The sequence below is a fragment of the Amia ocellicauda genome, chromosome 7 (genome assembly GCF_036373705.1).
Source record: "Amia ocellicauda isolate fAmiCal2 chromosome 7, fAmiCal2.hap1, whole genome shotgun sequence".
Taxonomy (NCBI): Eukaryota; Metazoa; Chordata; class Actinopteri; order Amiiformes; family Amiidae; genus Amia; species Amia ocellicauda.
Window position 1 is genome coordinate 9,788,974 of NC_089856.1, and position 17,429 is coordinate 9,806,402.

General features: G+C 45.0%; 1 protein-coding gene across 1 annotated transcript in view; it reads left to right on the plus strand.

The window, feature by feature from the left end:
• Positions 1-17,429, plus strand: part of itga5 (integrin, alpha 5 (fibronectin receptor, alpha polypeptide)) — a 55,643-nt gene that overhangs the window by 15,947 nt on the left and 22,267 nt on the right. Inside the window, exons 2-17 of the mRNA XM_066708282.1 lie at positions 2,550-2,680; positions 7,856-7,956; positions 8,546-8,669; positions 9,042-9,103; positions 9,544-9,589; positions 9,943-10,068; positions 10,481-10,525; positions 11,211-11,254; positions 11,538-11,594; positions 12,696-12,748; positions 13,507-13,715; positions 13,991-14,182; positions 14,380-14,425; positions 14,616-14,735; positions 16,724-16,779; positions 16,889-17,040. Coding sequence (XP_066564379.1) covers positions 2,550-2,680; positions 7,856-7,956; positions 8,546-8,669; positions 9,042-9,103; positions 9,544-9,589; positions 9,943-10,068; positions 10,481-10,525; positions 11,211-11,254; positions 11,538-11,594; positions 12,696-12,748; positions 13,507-13,715; positions 13,991-14,182; positions 14,380-14,425; positions 14,616-14,735; positions 16,724-16,779; positions 16,889-17,040 — 1,564 coding nt within the window. The remainder of the gene's footprint in view (positions 1-2,549; positions 2,681-7,855; positions 7,957-8,545; positions 8,670-9,041; positions 9,104-9,543; positions 9,590-9,942; positions 10,069-10,480; positions 10,526-11,210; positions 11,255-11,537; positions 11,595-12,695; positions 12,749-13,506; positions 13,716-13,990; positions 14,183-14,379; positions 14,426-14,615; positions 14,736-16,723; positions 16,780-16,888; positions 17,041-17,429) is intronic.

Genomic DNA, 17,429 nt, shown 5'->3' on the forward strand with positions numbered 1-17,429 from the left:
ACCCCCATGCGGTGCTATAAAATGCTTACACATTGATACAGGCTGAAAAATGTAGCACAGAGCGCAAGCATAGTAATTCCTGGCCCGAGCATGTGTGGTCTCTCCAGCTTACAACAGCGTCTGTGGAGATGTGATTCAGATGTTTGGATTACCGTCGTCAAAAGTCCGGAATTGAACACATTTTTGAACCCAGCTGTGGAAACTGTACCAAAGGACTCCGATTTGAAAGCCAAGTACAGTTGGCAAAGTGGAAGTATGTTGCTTGGCACAAATGTGTCGTGCCCCCAGTTGGAAGCCACACTTCTAAAATGTTGTCTCTATCCAGTGTGCCTATGGAGGTGAAAGGGTAAATGAAAATTTGGTATTATGTGAACGAGGCAGTGATCTTTTATAAAAGATCATTATTTAATTGTTGTAGTCCATAAGCTATCATCAGCTCCGGAAGTTTTTAGTTTTTGTTTTGTGGTTTTGTATGCATTTATCTTTTGTTTTGGAACTTGAGCCTGGCAAAACTGCATCCTCCAAATCAAAGCTGCAGAAAAACTCATAAGTTTTCAGTCATCTGACCTTTTACAGGGGGTGCAGTGTGGAGGGAAGCAGCTGTCTAGTGGTTTAGGAGAGGTGTGTTTGGCTGGGGACCACCGTGTACCTTCGAAGTCTTGCGTTTACCCCCCCCCCCCCACTCTCCCTGCCTTCCAGATGAAGTGATTGGGGCTGTTTCTAGTTTTGTGTTTAGAGCTGTTGTGCTCTTGGCTGTAGTGTCGGATGACGGGGGGCATCTGTGGATTGAGCCTGGAAAATAACCATAAGGAGAGCTTTACGACTTGATCTGTTGTACAAATGTATACAAAGCTTGTATTTTGCTCCTTAAAATATTGTTTGGTCCACCCCTTACAATCCCTTTCTGAGAGCTGGATCTGTTTTCCCACCAAACAAGTAAAAGGAACATCTCCTTAATCCGCATATCTACTGCAAAGTCCCAGTCTATTACTCTGAACAGCTGAAAACTGTCTCATAATTTGTAGTTCCTATTGAAGAAAAAATAAATCGGTATAATTGCTGGGAATGGGGAATACTAAATTATAGTGAGATCTCAATGTAAAGGCCTCCGAGACATTCAGTATCATGGTAACCTTGGTCAGGAAATGTTGCATGTTTCCTGTTTTAAGTCTACCCTCCCCTCACTCTCTCCTTGCAGACTGGTGGTAATAATAATACTAATATAATTGTATAATGACAGTGAGGTAATGGCTGCTCCGGCAGTATCCACGCAAGGTTTCAGCCTGCGGTCTCTTTAAAGATTTCCCAATTACAGGCCCAGTTCTCTGGCTGGACAGATTAGGGTTGGTAGGGGAACAGGGAGGGCATGAGGGAGGGTGGCAGGGCCGGCGGGCGCTTTGAAAAGGGCCGACAAGGGACCGAACCATTCTCTCCTTATCGCTGCAGCCTTCCAGAGGGGCTGGACTCTGTGACTTTTATTTATGTATTTCTCTTCCATGTTTGGTCTTTCTCTCTGGCTAAATAGCTTGTCAACGATTTAAAATTTGCATACACACTGACCACAGTCTTGTTTCTCTGTTTGATCCTTAGTCTGTTCTGGATTTTTCCTCGCTGCCCTTTGAACTGGTGCCAATCACTGAAGCCTCACTGACTCGGTGAAAGCTGGTTGGACAGATAAGCTTTACAGATGAAAGTCCTGTGCAGTACATACCATACACAATCTTTCAATTGTATTTATTTTCAAAATGGAAATGAGGCATCCATGGCATATCAATAGGGTCTGTAACTGGTTTTATGAGCAGTGCGCTCCTGTATAAATTGTGCAGATGAGGCAGAAAAAGCTGATCGCTGCCGATTTAACACTCCAACACTTTGACGGGCCTGAACTTGTTGGCTGCTATATATATAAAAAAAAAAAAAAAAACTGCAACACTGCAAACCCTGAACTAACTCAAACTGCAGGTTTTTTTTTTTTTTTTTTTTTTTTTTTTTTTCACGATCCCATGCAATTTTGTCAATGTTTTCGCCCTGCAGAAAACAACCGCTCGCTGATGAGCATTTGGTCAGGGGTCAAGATAGGTATGAAAAACATTGAAATAACCAGTCATTAAGTACAGTTTAGCTCTTTTTTTTTTTTTCCCATTTATTTTACTGCTGCAAATGAGATAATCACAGGCTTGGTAGCAGGAGAAAGCCATGCAAAAACTCCCACACGATCTCCGCAAAGCTTGTGCTCATGCTGGAATGTGGCCTGAGATATGCAATCTGCTGCCCCCTTCCCTTCCCATAGACTGAAGCAAGGCATGTCACTGACTGACGCGGTCTGAGAGCAACACCGGATTACCCAAAAGAAACCAGGTGACCAAATCGGGACCATTTAAACCTGTGTTATACCCTGTGGAGGACTGGGTCTCACATTCTCCCCTCCCAACCACCCTGCAGGCCCTGCCTATAGTAAAGCCTTTGATTTCATAAAAGGATCTTCCCTAGTCCCACTAGTGATGTGACTGTGACTTTTTCATATTAAGTAATATTTTGTTTTTTCGCAGTGTCAGCGTACTGATTGGAGCTCCCAAGGCCAACACCAGCCAACCGAACATCACTGAGGGTGGGGCCGTGTACTACTGCCCGTGGAGGAACCGGCAAACGGACTGCTACGTCATCGAGTTCGATACCGAAGGTAACGCTTGCCCACTTCTCCTGCACTACACAAACTGAGACTGGGTTTGGGATCAGAGGTCAACCGGGCAGGGCAATCTGAGTCCGTCACGGGAATCTGAAAACCTGATGGATTATTGCAGTATTTTGAAGTGCGTGCATCTCCCAAAGTGTCAGCCATCATTCCCATGCTTTAATACTTAGTATGAAACTATTTTGCTTTACAATCTTCTCTTAACCCATTCCAGTTTGTCCCACCCCTATTTGTCGTGCTTAACTTCCTGGGAAATAACTGCGGTTCGGTTTAATTGCCGCCTGTCAGAAAATATTTACCATTCATCCAGAGCCCTTGCATCCCTTTTTTAATTAGATTTCCTAAAATTCTTGACTCTTTCTAGTCTTTATTCAGGCCTATACAACGCACCGTGGAAACCCCAGCCCTCGTTGACTGGGGACAGCCTCTTCTGTTTTAGTTTCCACTTTTCTTAGCCCCTAATTACATAATTGACGTAATCCTTTGCTTAGTTGGACAAGTTTGAGATTCTTTTGAGGACTTGACACAGTTGGGGATTTCAAAGACCTACCCAAGATACACAAATCCACTTTTTATTTCAATTTTGTATTCATAGCAATGGGAAAGAAATTGTGATGGTGTATTTAGACCTGTGAGAAAGCGTTAGGAGAACATCAATAGGGTCCTGCATCTGTAGAGTCCTGGGACTTGAGATACATTTTCTAAAAGGGAAGGCATACAGTCTAACTATTATAACCCCTTTTAGACTACCCAAGTTAATGGATTCCCCTGTCAGAAATGCCAGGTTTAAGATTTTCCAACATCTATGCGCTTGTTGTCTTCTCTCAAACCCTGTTCAGAAGTGAGTCCCGTATTCCATGATGTTTGAGCTACACCATAAATGTGTAATGACTGTCCTAGTGCAATACCCATATTACTTGCAGCTGCAGAGGCCTTTCTATAATTTGCGGAACTGCAGAAGGGATTACAGCAGGATGTTCCCGATCGCTTCCGGAACAACTGACAGTGGTCTCTGATTGGTCGGTGGCCTAATTCCTGTTTTCAGGGAAGCGAGTGTCCTAAAACCCAGTTAGCCATTCCATTCAAAAACCGGCAATAAACTACAGAGCCACCACTACACACACGTGCTCTCCTCCCCCCCCCCCACTCTGCAGCTCTGCCTGTAAACTACTGACACAAACTCCTGCAGAACTCCCTCCTGCAAAGAATTAATGGTCGCTGCATTTAAAATCCTAGTGGGGGATCTCTTGAGGAGGGAGGTGGAAGGGGGAGGGGGGCTATAGGTTGACAGTAGTGCTTTGTCTGTTCCTTCGCATGCAGATTTTAACCAGACACGGTACAGGGTAAAGATCTGCAGACCAGAAGCCCACATGCCAATGTCTGTATACATTTCAGTCTAGTTTGCGTAAAAACGTTTTCCTCTCCCTGGAAGCCAATCTCATGAACCTTTCACCCTGTTATACAAATTGTCACACAGCATAATCGCCTGCTTCTAAAACTGGAGTTCCCCTGTAGGTGTGTTACTTCTGTTTCAGTCTTCTACTAAGTGTGTGTGTGTGTGTGTGTGTGTGTGTTTCTGTGTTTTTCCATTGTCTTGCCTAGTGCCGAGTCCTTGTAGGTCTAACCTCAACACAACCTCAAAATTGAGCATTTTGTTCAAAGGTCTAGAAAATAATGAGTCATCAGCATGCTCAATCTGCACACTTGGGTTCAGATGCAGGGAGGAGGGAATTTAATAGAATGCTTTTTTTGATCATATTTCCTTCCTGTGTAGTGTGGTGCCGCACCTTATATCAAATTAGATATTCCACAGGCTGTGATAAAAATACCCAGAGCACATTTATTTAGCAGGATACATTTTCCTGTTCTTAAACCCAAGATCTGTACGATGACCTGATTTGACCTTTCTTATCACGTGATGAGCTGAAGCGTGTTGTTGTCTTTGGGGTGGAGGTTATCATGGACATGAGCCAGTGAGAGCTGCGCTGATTTACTGAAGCATATTTTTGATCAGCCGTGTTGGAATCTCTTCATCGACATTCTTGAGGTTTTCGAACACGAGAAACGCGCAATGTCTCTGGGCTGGTGTGTGTGCACTCGAGCTCTGCGGTTGACCCGGGTCAGGCAGGCCTGTTTGTTTGTGTGTGTGGGTCTGTTTTGTGTTGTGTTGTGTGCACTTCTGTGTTGTCTGTGTGCATGCCTCTTCAGACGCGTCTTTCTGTGTCCCAGAGCCGGTTGCAGGAGCCATCCTAGGGAGTGAGTGCAGAGTAAACGGACCCTCAGTGGGGTCTTTGTTTCTGGCTGCTCTCGTGAATAATAAGGGAGGACACCTTTGAATAGATAGACAATAGATAAGAGGGCATCCCAGATTAGAAGGCTAGTCGTGTGTACCGGAGCCTGATGAGAGCTGAGGGACGGGGCTGGCTGTCATTTTGGGGAGGGGTGCTGATCTCATCAATTTACTGGAGCTCAAGCTTGAGACAGGAGTTAGTTTTCCCTGTCCTACTTGTTTAAACTTGAACAAAGTTTTTGCAAACATGCAAAGTAACGCGTATGTTCTTACATTTATTTTTTTCAAAATCAGGCTATACTGCAATTATGTACTGATTCTCTCGCACACAATGAGAAGGATTTGCCAACACTGGCGATTTTTCAGTCTTCAGCTTGTCACCATGGAATCTGCTCAGATTTTAAACCCTGTACTACCCATTCAGGCCTTGAATTATAAAAAAATCTTTCTAGAATTCATTACATACACTCAAAACAAAGGAAACCCATAATCCCCATCCTGTCCCTTATCGGTGACTCTCTGATGGTCTTTAATTTAAATCCCACAAATCTACTTAAATACATAAGGAGCTAAATAAATCGATAATATAAAAGGAACAGACCAGCAATTGTCCCGAGTTTGAATTATGACCAGATCTCCCCTCCCCGTTTGATCCTGGCCTGTTTTAATTCCACCCCCTCAAGAAATAGCTGCATCAGAATCACAGATCATTAAGACCGGTAGCCACCAGGCCGACGAGAGACAGAATGGCTTCCTCTGTCCCACTACTTTAATTAGCTCCCCCTACCTCGGAATGCTGTGTCCTTTCTGGTCTCCGCGGGAGGTTGTCCAGTTTGCTCGGCCACATCAGCCTCCTTTTAATTAACTTTAATTAGGGCCGGCGGTGGGGAGGGTCCCCCCTGCTGTTTTCCCCCTTACGCTTCCAGTCTCGGCAGACTTAAACCAAAGCATCCTGGGTGGAGAGGCATCCTGTCCCTAAGGGAACCACTGTCCTCTCTGCACTCACCTAACCCCATCCCCCTCCTTCAGACCAGCTCTCTGTTGAGTGAATAGAGCCATTTGTCACCCTCCCCAGTCGGTACACCCCGCTGGACTCTCGCAATCCTCTGTGCATATAGTTCAAAGGGCTGGAGTGTCTGCAGATGCACACCAGGCCTCCGGTGTTAAAGGGGATGGGCGGGGCAGAGCAGGGCAGGGGGCACCAGTTGTGCCACAAGGTCTCTACATCCTTCTTGAACTCATAGCGATGGTGCGATGCTAATGAGAAGGAGGTATTGCAAGAGCAAAAACATGTGTATGTCCTCTGATAAGGCTGACATGCCTTTTCTTCATGAGGCATTTGTACCCTCACTGCTTCACGAAAGTGTCAGGCAGCTCAGTAAGCATTAAAAAGGAAAAACATGGCTGCTTTAAGACCGCGTTCTTTAATAACATCAAGGAAACAAAAATAAACTCAAGGTTCATAAACAAGTCACACAAGATTTGATAAACAAGATAAGCAATTACCCACTTCCACTAACTCGTCTTTAAATTGTGGCCATTACAGGAAGGATGTTCACATTTGCTTCCCCAGATGCTTCCAACGCCTCTTGCTGTAGTTGCCACATAAAACAACAGGTTGAGAAAAAACTTTTAAAACAACACATGAAGAATTCAGTTTCAGTTCAATCCCTGCTCCCTACACACAACACCTGACATGCCTGAACTCTGGAGAAAGCCCTCTCAGGAGCCATGAAAGCAGGGGGGTCTTGGGCCGTGATCAGTGGAGCTTCGGTGGTTCAATTTTATTATTATAGATCTCCTGTAATGTGATTATAGGACTTAATCCCCCCCCCCCTTCCCTTCACTCTGCTCTCCCAGCTCCTCTGTTTCAAAGGGCCGGTGGAGTTTGGGAACATGCTGTGTTAATGTGATTGATAGGTACGGCATGGGAGCCCTGCCAGGTTTTTGTTTTTGTTGGACGGGACTTTTTGTTTTAAAAAAGGGGGGGGGGGGGAATACAAATAATAAACCCAGGGAAAGTGTATTTCTCCTTCTTCCCTGGGAGCTAAATGACCTGAACTAGTCATCCGTGCATTGGGAAGGCTGATGTCATAGGATTCTGTTACCCGTAGACATTTTCTTTAAAGTTGAGTGGGGGTAAACTGGGTCTCCACGTGGCACTGTTTTAAAGCTTGGAAAAAATAATCGACCAGTCCTCTGTGGGTTTTGTATCGTCTCATTTCTAGCACTCCCATTGCAAAGTACTTGCAAATTTGTCTTTAGTGGCTTTCAATTTCCATCTTCCATTTAATGCAAGTCCGGTCATTTACCCTGCCATTTGATTTTACATCTTGGGTTCCCATCTGTTAAAAAACGCATTGTAGCACTAGACTGCTTTAGGAGCAGGTGGAGTGGGAGATCACTGTCCTACCTGGCCTTGCCCTGGGATGACCTCTCCCTGCCTCACCTATCTGATTACCTGCTGTGGGGCTGGGAAGGCCAACAGCTGTGGGGCAGGTGGCTGGGTTCAGAGGTCAGAGATTCAGTTAAAAGGTGTACAGATCGGTCACGCACACTCCTTTTATACTGCCTTTTCTAGGATTGTCTTTTTATTGGAGATCTTCATGCTAGAACCATAGGAAGCTACTGGAAAAACAATAGTGGAACCAGAGAAAAAAATATACATTAAAAGTGCAAAAACACCATGGAAAGCTCACCAAGGTAAAGTTGCATAAGGGTATTTATAGATGTGTAGCGAATGGCAGGGGAGAACTGTGAAGGCCTGCCAACAACCTACTCAAACTTAGGGCCCTGCCCGCAATTCAATATGAGGCTTCTTGTATGGCCCCTGTAGGACACAGTTTTAACCCTCCACCTGTCTCTGTCCACAGGAGACCGCACGCACACCTTCAATGACACCAAGAAGCAAGTGGAGTTCAAATCCCACCAGTGGTTTGGAGCCACTGTACGCTCCCATGAGAACACCATCTTGGTAAGTGCAACTTTAGCGATCTTGTGGGAGGTTGAAAGGCACAGAGCTGGGCTATTGCCCTCCGAGACCACAAAGCTGGGTCTTAAAAGTGGGTGGGGGGGACAGAGCAAGGGCTAGACATGAAGAATCGCATTGTTTTAGGGGTGGTGTGGGCTGGGGGCTAGGGGTGAGGCAGATGGGAAGAGAACCAGGGAATCTAACCCTGAACCTGGAGAGCTACAGTGTCTTCTGGCTGTCATTGCCTCTGAGCCATCTTAAGGGGCCAATTTCTTGATTTTGAATGTGTTACACCTTGCCATGTGATCCCATTTTTCTCTTCATGGACTATTTAAACCTGCCTATACAATACCTGCCTGCTGGGCAGTGGCAGGATCTGGGCTGTGGATCTCTTCATAAGACTTGCACTAACATACCTTTTGAAGCTTGTAAATAATAAAATAAAAAATAAATAAAAACGTACAGAATTTTGTGATGATATTGGGTTTTAACAGAAATGGGGGGAGTAGACACGAACTGAATATTGCAAAGGTATTTTACCAGGAATGTGAAGGACTGAGTGTCTCTATCTATCGCTCCCCCCCGCTCACAGGCTTGTGCACCAAAGTACTACTGGCGGACCACCAAAGATGAAGAGGCCTCCGACGCCACAGGCTCCTGCTTCCTGTCGATCAACAATTTCACTAAGTTTGTGGAGTACGCCCCCTGCCGCACAGGTGGGTATTGCACCAGGGGAGCCTTGGACAACCTCTTGGCATAGCTTAGTTTTAAAGAACCACTTAAATTATAGGTAAAGGAGTCTGAAAAGGCATTAAGGCCTACACCCTTGTAGCAGTGGTATTGTCAACTGCAGGTCCCACGATCACTTGGAGACGCTTGTGACTGTATTGTGTTGGTTTTTGCCAGGTGCTCAAATTTCCCAAAATAACCCAAAGGCAGGCTGCTTAGGTTAATTTTCTACTCTAAATTACAATGTAGCCATGTGTACGTCTGTGTGTGCTGCCCTGCGATAGCCTGACATCCCATCCAGGGGGTCTAGGTAGGCTTGGCTGTGACTGGGGCCTAATGGGCTTTCTTCCTCTGTGCAGAATTTGCGAATGCAGCTGGACAAGGATACTGCCAGGGAGGATTCAGTGCTGACTTCACAAAGGTATGGCGAATGAAAACCTGCTTCTGAAGTCTGCCGCATATGAATAACAAGATATATTAAATTACCTTTTTTGATGTCTCCATTTTTGTCATGTCAATCAACTAAATGTTTTGATCTGCAGTCCAGTTTTCAGCATATATTAATTATGCACTAATTATAATCATCATTATAATAAGTGGATCAATTATTGCAGTCACTTGAATTCATTGGGTAAAGCTACAGGACCTTGACATGACTCATCAAATTGGACAACACAGGGATGTTTAGTACCTTCATCTGGGTCACACTTAAGGAGTTTGGGGTTAAATACTTTACTGAACACTTAGTATTCAGAACATGCAAACTAGGGAAAGATCCTCTTACTTGGCCAAAGTTGTAAGCTTAATGGCCACGTCATGATGCTCGGTTACTAATGCCAGTGTTGTCTTGCTGTGTTTCAGAATGGGAGGGTTGTCCTGGGGGGGCCTGGCAGCTACTTTTGGCAAGGTAAGAGGTTAGAGGTCAAAGCAGGAGTATCCCTATGCCTGGTTTTAATTCCAGCTGAGCTCTTGGTTTCTTAATGGAAACCTGATCTGAATTAACAGAATCGTACTTTGATGACATTTTATTTACAAGATCATTTGAATTCATTTTTTATTATTATGAATGTGATTAAGTATTGAACGTACAAGTCAATATATCAAATGTTGACAATTTGGCATTGTGTTTCGCGTTATGACTAACCTCAATTAAAAACTTTTCTCCTGTTTATCATTTAAAGAATGTAGTTTAAAAACTTTGTCAGGGGAAAGGCAGGTATGTGGGTTTCTGGGTATTGACTCTCTGCCGAATTTCTCTAGGTCAGCTGATCTCGGCCACTAAGGAGGAGATTGTTAAGGCCTACTACCCGCAGTACTTTGTTTTACCGGTGCACGGACAGATCCAGACACGCCAGGCCCAGGGTTCCTACGATGACAGTTACCTTGGTAAGATACTCCACACAATTTGAAACCATTTATCAAATTGGAGCGGACCTCTTTCTCCACTCCTGGTCACCCTCTCACTGTTGGGTTTAAAATGAGGAAGGGTGGTGGTGAAAAAAGATCAATTCCCAGGGAAATGTTTGTGTTTTTTGTTGTTGATACAGGATTTCCAAACACTGAAGTATATATACTTTCTCAGGAGACATGGACTTGCTGGAATTATTAGTATTACTTTAAACTGTCCATTACAATATTAAATGCAGACATCTTTCCCTGCTCCTGGTTACTGGATCTACTCTGCTGGCACCTAAAACCAAGCCCTAAGATTAATTTGCATTTTGCACCATTCCCACTGGTCATCAAACATTGCGTGACCCCTCTCTCTCTCTCTGTCTCTCTCCCTCCCTCCCTGCAGGTTATTCTGTGGCAGTGGGGGAGTTCACTGGAGATGCAGTTGAAGGTAAGATGGATTAAAAAGAATCTAAAAAACACGCTGCCTCACCCCCCCCCCCTGCCCCTCGGCTGTCTACATTAAAGCAATCTTTCATGATGTGTTTTTATGCCTTGTTCAAAGATTCAGTTCCTATCTAAGCCCAGCCATGGGGTGCTGGCAATAACAACTTAAGACAATAGCTTTTGTTTCAACTACCGAGGTTTAAAAAAAGAAAAACAATCAAACAAGTTGAATGGCCAGCGTTTGGAATGACAAAAAGACACTGAAACTATTCTAACGTGGACAGTTATAATACTTTACTAGCTGGAAGCCGGCCTCTCGTTCTGTCAAAGGCCAACCCTCATATTTAAACTGAGATCTCAACGCCAAGCACTCCATTTCCTTGTTAGTGTTCAGGTCTTGTGGTGTTTGTTTGCTTAAGCGCATCCTGGAGCCCTGTTTGTAAGGAATCAGAAACGCAGACCTTGTGACTTCTCTGTAGAGCCCATGGAAACTAGCTTCCCGGAGCTTCTTTTTCAAGTGACGTCTGTAGGTTATGTAACCAGTTTATTTGCTGTGTTGACTGGCCATTTATATCTCTCCCCTCTCTCCAATCCCTGATCCCAGAGTCTCCCGTAACCCCAGTGAGAATGGTCTAGGCTTTGCTCTTGTCCCCTCTCTGAAACGCTTTTTTTTGTGTCCCCGCACCTAGATTTCGTGGCAGGGGTCCCCAAAGGAGCCTTGGTATACGGCTATGTGAGTAAACCTCTGTGAAAAATGTACAACCCTACTGGGTAGCCATCTGTCTCCGTGGGTGGGGGGTAGAAGGATAGTAGTACAACCTTTTGTAAAGTTTGCCTCTTCTACTCACAGTAATATGATTTAGGAGGTAATGGGTGTTTGGGGTCTAGGTTTCCTTTAGTACTAAGGCTAAAGGATTGAAGGCAAATGTCCAATACTTATAAATGGAAACAGTTTTGGAAATTTCACTCGCTTTCTAACTGCCTTCCTGACATCTCTCTCCCCCCCCCCCCTACAGGTGGCTATATTTAGCGGGAGTGACCTGAAATCTTCAATGAACTTTACTGGAGAGCAGGTATGTTCCTAGCTTTCATTTCCCCAAACTCTATAGAATAAATGTCATGTGTTGGAGGGCCCTGTAATGATCTTGTGTAATGCCAGCTTCCCAAAGTATTGGAGACTCTTAAGCAAATGTAGAACATCAAGTGTGAAGTGAATGCGTTGTGAATCTGGATGTCTCTGTGCTAGCTCTTCCCCCACCAACTGCACTAGCTTCTCAATTAAGACAATCTGTAAGGTCATTCGGATTGGAAGACAAATCTGTCAGTGAGAAGAAAGCATGAACGCCATATGCAGCCATGTAGATCAGCCGAAACCAGATAATCCTTTAACCTTATCAGAGAAAAAGCTTTGATTTATAGAAATGTGTGTGTATATACGACACTAACATTTTTTTCACAACTAGTGAATATACTGCTATAAATGCTATAAATCTAGTTGGGAGAGTTCTATACTGCATAGGCAATTACCACATACAAGTATATATACATGTTTGTCAGAAGTGAGGTTTAGTCTTTGTTGTCACGTAATGAACTTGCACGTGTGCTGTCGTTTGCACAGAAGCCCTCAGCTGAATAAATACATACAAAATAAAAACTGTTTGCTTATTTAAGGAGCCAGGGAATTCACTTTGAAGCTTTGCATTTAGGTATGCATAAAATATATTTACTGTGGAAGCTGGGAGATAAATGTGCGAGGCACCAAGTGGGGTACAGAAATGAGCTTCTGCAATTTCGCTCAAAACTAAATGGTCTAAAATAAATAAAAATAAAAATGTGTGGAGTAATGCTATATTTCATGCAATAGCAATTAATAGTGTTTTGCAATAGTGTGCTCGAGACATATAGACCGATGAAACGCTCCTACAGCGATCGTTGTGGAGTGAACGAAACTGCAAGGCTGAGCTATGTTGAGCACTGGAGAGCACAGATAGTTTTATTTGCTCCCTGATGTGAGAGTGAAAAGCACAGTGTAAAGTATGGTGTGGTGTGGTGCTGTGTATTGGGTGGCTGTGCAGGATACATTGGGGCCTTGATTCAGCATGAAAGCTGCTGGAACAGAGGTCCCGCTTTTGCCTGCGTGATTACAGACTGATGTATGCCGTAATGTCTTCCAGATGGGATCCTATTTTGGCTACGCGGTGGCAGCCACTGACATCAACAATGATGGGTGAGTAAGCGAGCAGCCAGCCAGTCAGCCAGCCAGCCGCTCTGACCTGCTTTGGTGCCGTCAAACAGAGCGGCACAGCTCGGCAGCAAAATAATCAGGCTTTGGTTTGGACATAAGCTGTACACTAATCTGGTCTCTTCTGTAGGAGAAAATGTGCTGGAAAGGCATAGTTTCTTAGAAATAGAACCTAGAAATACCATGATTTACCATCCAGGCCAAGGTGCATTTCTTGTCTGTCCTCCATACTAGTAGTTTCCCAGAATCCCCCTGTATTCGCAGGTTTTTGTTCTAGCCCATCTCTAAATGACTAAATTGAACTTATTGCTTAAAGGGCTTTATTTAATTGTTTGGCTGCTTAATGATTGGAGATGGTTCAGGAAAGGGTTTCAATACATAACTGAACGCTCTTGTGGAGTAAACAAAACAGGACCAGGTCAGAAAACCACTGCCCTATACTTTATATCCTCCTTTCTCTATAATGCAACCCCTTCTCCTGCTCTCTCTCTCTCGCTCTCCCTCCACATGGGACTTTGCTGCTGTGTGATCATAGTTTTTCAGTTTTTGTTTGTTTGGCCTAATCACATGTTTCCCTACGTTTTGAATCTTCACTTGTTTCCAGCAGCCTTCTCTTAACATGCGTGACTGCTTCGACAAGGGTACAGATTCAGGAGACGTGGATGTATATGGTGGTAAAAATAGACCAATCTGTCTGATCACTGTGTCTTTGTGTGTGTGTGTGTGTGTGTCTCTGTGCACAGGCTGGATGACCTGTTGGTGGGGGCGCCCATGTTCATGGTGAGAGACTCGGGCGGCCGGCTGGAGGAGGTGGGCCGGGTCTATGTCTACCTGCAGACCGCGCCCCTAGACCTCAACCCCACCCCCCAGGTGCTGAAGGGGACCCAGGTGTTCAGCCGTTTTGGGAGCTCCATCGCCCCCCTGGGAGACCTCAACCAGGATAGCTTTAATGGTGAGAGGAAAGACTAAAACGATCCCTATTAAGTCTTGAGTACATTATATTACAAAAGAAAAAAAAAATACCAATCTTATCAAAGGGATGAGGGTAGGGTTAGGATTTTAATGTATTGATTGTATATGCTTTGAATTTAGTTATAAAAATCAATATTGAATGGATTTTTTTTTTTTCATTTTGGTCTACAAGTAGAATAGCATTTTTAGATTAATACTGCAGAGCAGGAGAGATGTGGAGAGACTGTGCCAACCAGCTGTTACCCTCTCCCCCAGATGTGGCAGTGGGCTGTCCTTTTGGAGGGGAAGACCAGCAGGGATTGGTATACATCTATAATGGACAGGCCAACGGGCTCAGGGATGAACCCTCCCAGGTGCTCAAGGGCCAATGGGCTGCCGGCAGTCTGCCCTCCAGCTTTGGCTACGCCATTCGGGGCAGCAAAGACCTGGACGAAAATGGATACCCAGGTAACATTTGCAGGGCTGAGCGGGGGGCCAACAGTGGCTAACAGAGTCCCAGCTATAATCAGTCTTCCACACACTGTGGAAGTGGACAGTGGCAGTGGGTGAATGCCAGGCTCTCCTTTAACACGCATTGCAGTCAGATAAGTCACTAATCCCTCCAGGACATTTAACACTGATGGCTTCCTTTCCCTTCTCTTCAGATCTCATTGTTGGGGCGTTTGGAGTGGACAAGGCCCTGCTTTACAGGTAATGGTCTGTTGCCTTTTATACAGTAGATCATGTGTTCCCTATTCCCAAGAGACCGCAAGCATGTTCTTTGCAATAGCCCGAAAGTGTATGGTTTAAATTCGCTAGCAGGTGTGTAAATGCAGTAGATGGTACATATAAAACGGCCCTATGTACAGTTTGTGGTAATTACCTCTCCCCTCCTGTGCAGAGCCCGGCCCATCGTCAACGCCAGCGCGTCCCTGCTTGTCTCGCCCACCATGATCAACCCGGAGGAGAAGGCCTGCACGGTGCCCGCCGACAACGGGGCCTCCAGCATCGCCGTCTCCTGGTGAGCGGACACACGCCCAGTTGGTTCCTAAAACCTCTGGAGTGTGGAGGGCATTTGAGTCGGGGGTTGGGGTTGGCTAACTCCTAAGATACCTCCTGGGGCCCGGGTTTGATTCCGGCATTTGGTTTCTGGCTGCTGGGGGTTTGTCTGTTCTCCCCGTGGCCATGTGGCTATTTTCTGGGCGATGGTTATGTCACACTTGGCAGAGCTGCACAATGTTATTTGTAGGAGCAGGAGAAAGTCACAACTGTAGCTCAGGAAAGATTAGAAGACATTTTTTGTGTTTATTTTATTTCACAAGCTTCTGGATAGAGAGGTAAATGTGTACAAAGGCAAAGCTTATGCTGTACAACTCCTCTCTGAGATGCAAGTGAAATGTACATAAATGCTTATTGTAAAGAAGTGTCAGCAACTACTATCCATTACCATTCACAAAATACCGTCCTTAATAGGTGAGATTTAAAACCTATTAATCCACCTCCTTGGAGCTTTATTTAACTCCCTTCTATATGGACTTTTCAAGGAACAAGGATTTTCTCTGGTCAAATAGGTTTACTTTACAGCTGTGACATGTTTTGTGATGTTTTGCTGACATTTCACACATACAAACTTCCAATACACAATCTGCAGCCTTAAATGGCGTTGGCCCAATTTGTGAAATCTGTCCAGTAACAGAAACTAGTGTAGAAACTATACAATCTAAGCCTTCAGTATTCTTGTCTGCACCATTTAAATCTACAGACAACCTGGCTGGGGCGGCAAACGCTGTAATCGACCACATACATTTTTAAAGAGCAACGTAAAACAAAAATCTTGCTCTATTTTCGGGTTCCCAGAACTCAAACGTTTTTCTCTGGAATGTAACTTCCCTAATCAACAATCTTTCTCCACATTTTTCCACTATTTTGCATTTAAATTATTGCTTACTGCTTAAAAGAAATATAAAAATCAATCGACGCTGAGGATTCCAACAATGTGTGTCTAATGAAATTCAGCAGGGGAGGCGTTCTGTATGTAAGGGTAAAAAAACGCATGTCCCAATCCTCCGTTTCATAACAAAGACCAGCTGTGGAAAGTTACAGCCCCATGTGAACTTTACAAAACAACTGTACATTGGGGGTGTGTGTGTGTGTGTGAGTGAGATGCAGCAAAGGTTAGGGTTTAACTAAGTTAAGGACTAACAGTCAGGAGATTATGGGGCTTCTGTTACCGTTACCCCCGTCCCTGAACCATCCCCAATTTTCCAGCAATGCAAGGGTGCGTGTGCGTGTCTAAATTAATGGTTGCCTAGTGACAGCAGGGGTAGATATGGGGGTGGGGGGGACTGGCTGTTGCACTGAATGAGAGAGATTGTTTGGCCATGAACACAGCTGGGAAACATCAGGAAAGCACCCCCTCCAACCCCCACCTCCCCACCTCCCAACTCCTCCTCTATCCCTCTTTCATTTTTTTTTTTTTTTTTCTCAGCTACCTTCACAACCCCCCCCCCCCTCCCAAACACACACACACACACACACACACAGTCACTGAAGCGTGGGATTGTGGTGTAATTGGAGAGGAGGTGGGGGGGTGTGGTTGAACAATGTGGTATAGATGATGTCACAAGGCTGCTACAGAAACCGACAGACTCTCTCCCACTCAGATTTTCAAATTTCAACATTCTGCCCCTCTCAAAACCCTACAGCAGGTGTCTCCTCCAAGGTGATGCAAACTGAATCCCATAAGAGGAGCAAATGTAAACCCGAAAGGACAGATCTGTACGAGAGAACCAAAACTGACTTAAAAATATTGTGCTCTCCTTCTCCCTGGTGAAACACTGACTGCACTAAACAATGGCTCTTGTGTATATATTCGCCATTTCCTCACTTGGAGCGGGGCTGTTTTGGGGTAGACATTTGTCGGCCTAGAAGATCGCAGAAGGGTATGTCTGTCTTTGTCAGTCTGTCTGTCTGTGCTCATGTTCAGATCATTCGGTTTTTCTCCCGCAGTGTCAACCTCAGTTTCTGCCTTGATGCCAGCGGGAAGCACCTACCGGATATCCTAGGTAAGAGAGAATGTTGGGTGGTATAAAGACCGACCCACTGAGTCCGAGTGCACTCACTCTTAGAGTCCCGTTGACCGAACCGATCCTAAAGGCATCGCTTCTTTTGCAGAGTTCCTGGTGGAAGTGCAGCTGGACCGTCTGAAGCAGAAAGGAGCCATCAAGAGGGCACTGTTCATCGACACCCAGCAGCCCACCATGAAGAAGACCTTGCTTGTGCGGAACGGCGCCCGCAACTGCAGCGACACCCAGATCTACCTGCGGGTGAGGCCCACCTCCCCTAAAACCCTGGGAAGAATACAAGAGCGCCGTGTGATCGCTTTATTGCAGCTGCCTCAAACTGGGTTCCCAGTGAGGCCCTGATGTCAGTCCTCTGGCTTGTCTTCCAGCTGCCAGTCACCGGAACACTCCAATTAGCTGATTTAACTGGATGAATTTCATACTGTGAAAGGCTGTGAATTGCAATGCAGGCCCATACACTTGGAATCCAAAGAATCCTTAGAGCCATCAACTGTAAATGAGCTTAAAGATGTCTGGGCCGGAGAAAAAACAAACAAGCAAAAAAACAAGGTTAATGATGTAATGGAGAGAGCTCCAGCTGGAATGAAAGAGGTTCGGTGGCCTGATTTACAAGGCTCCTTCCTGATCGACTC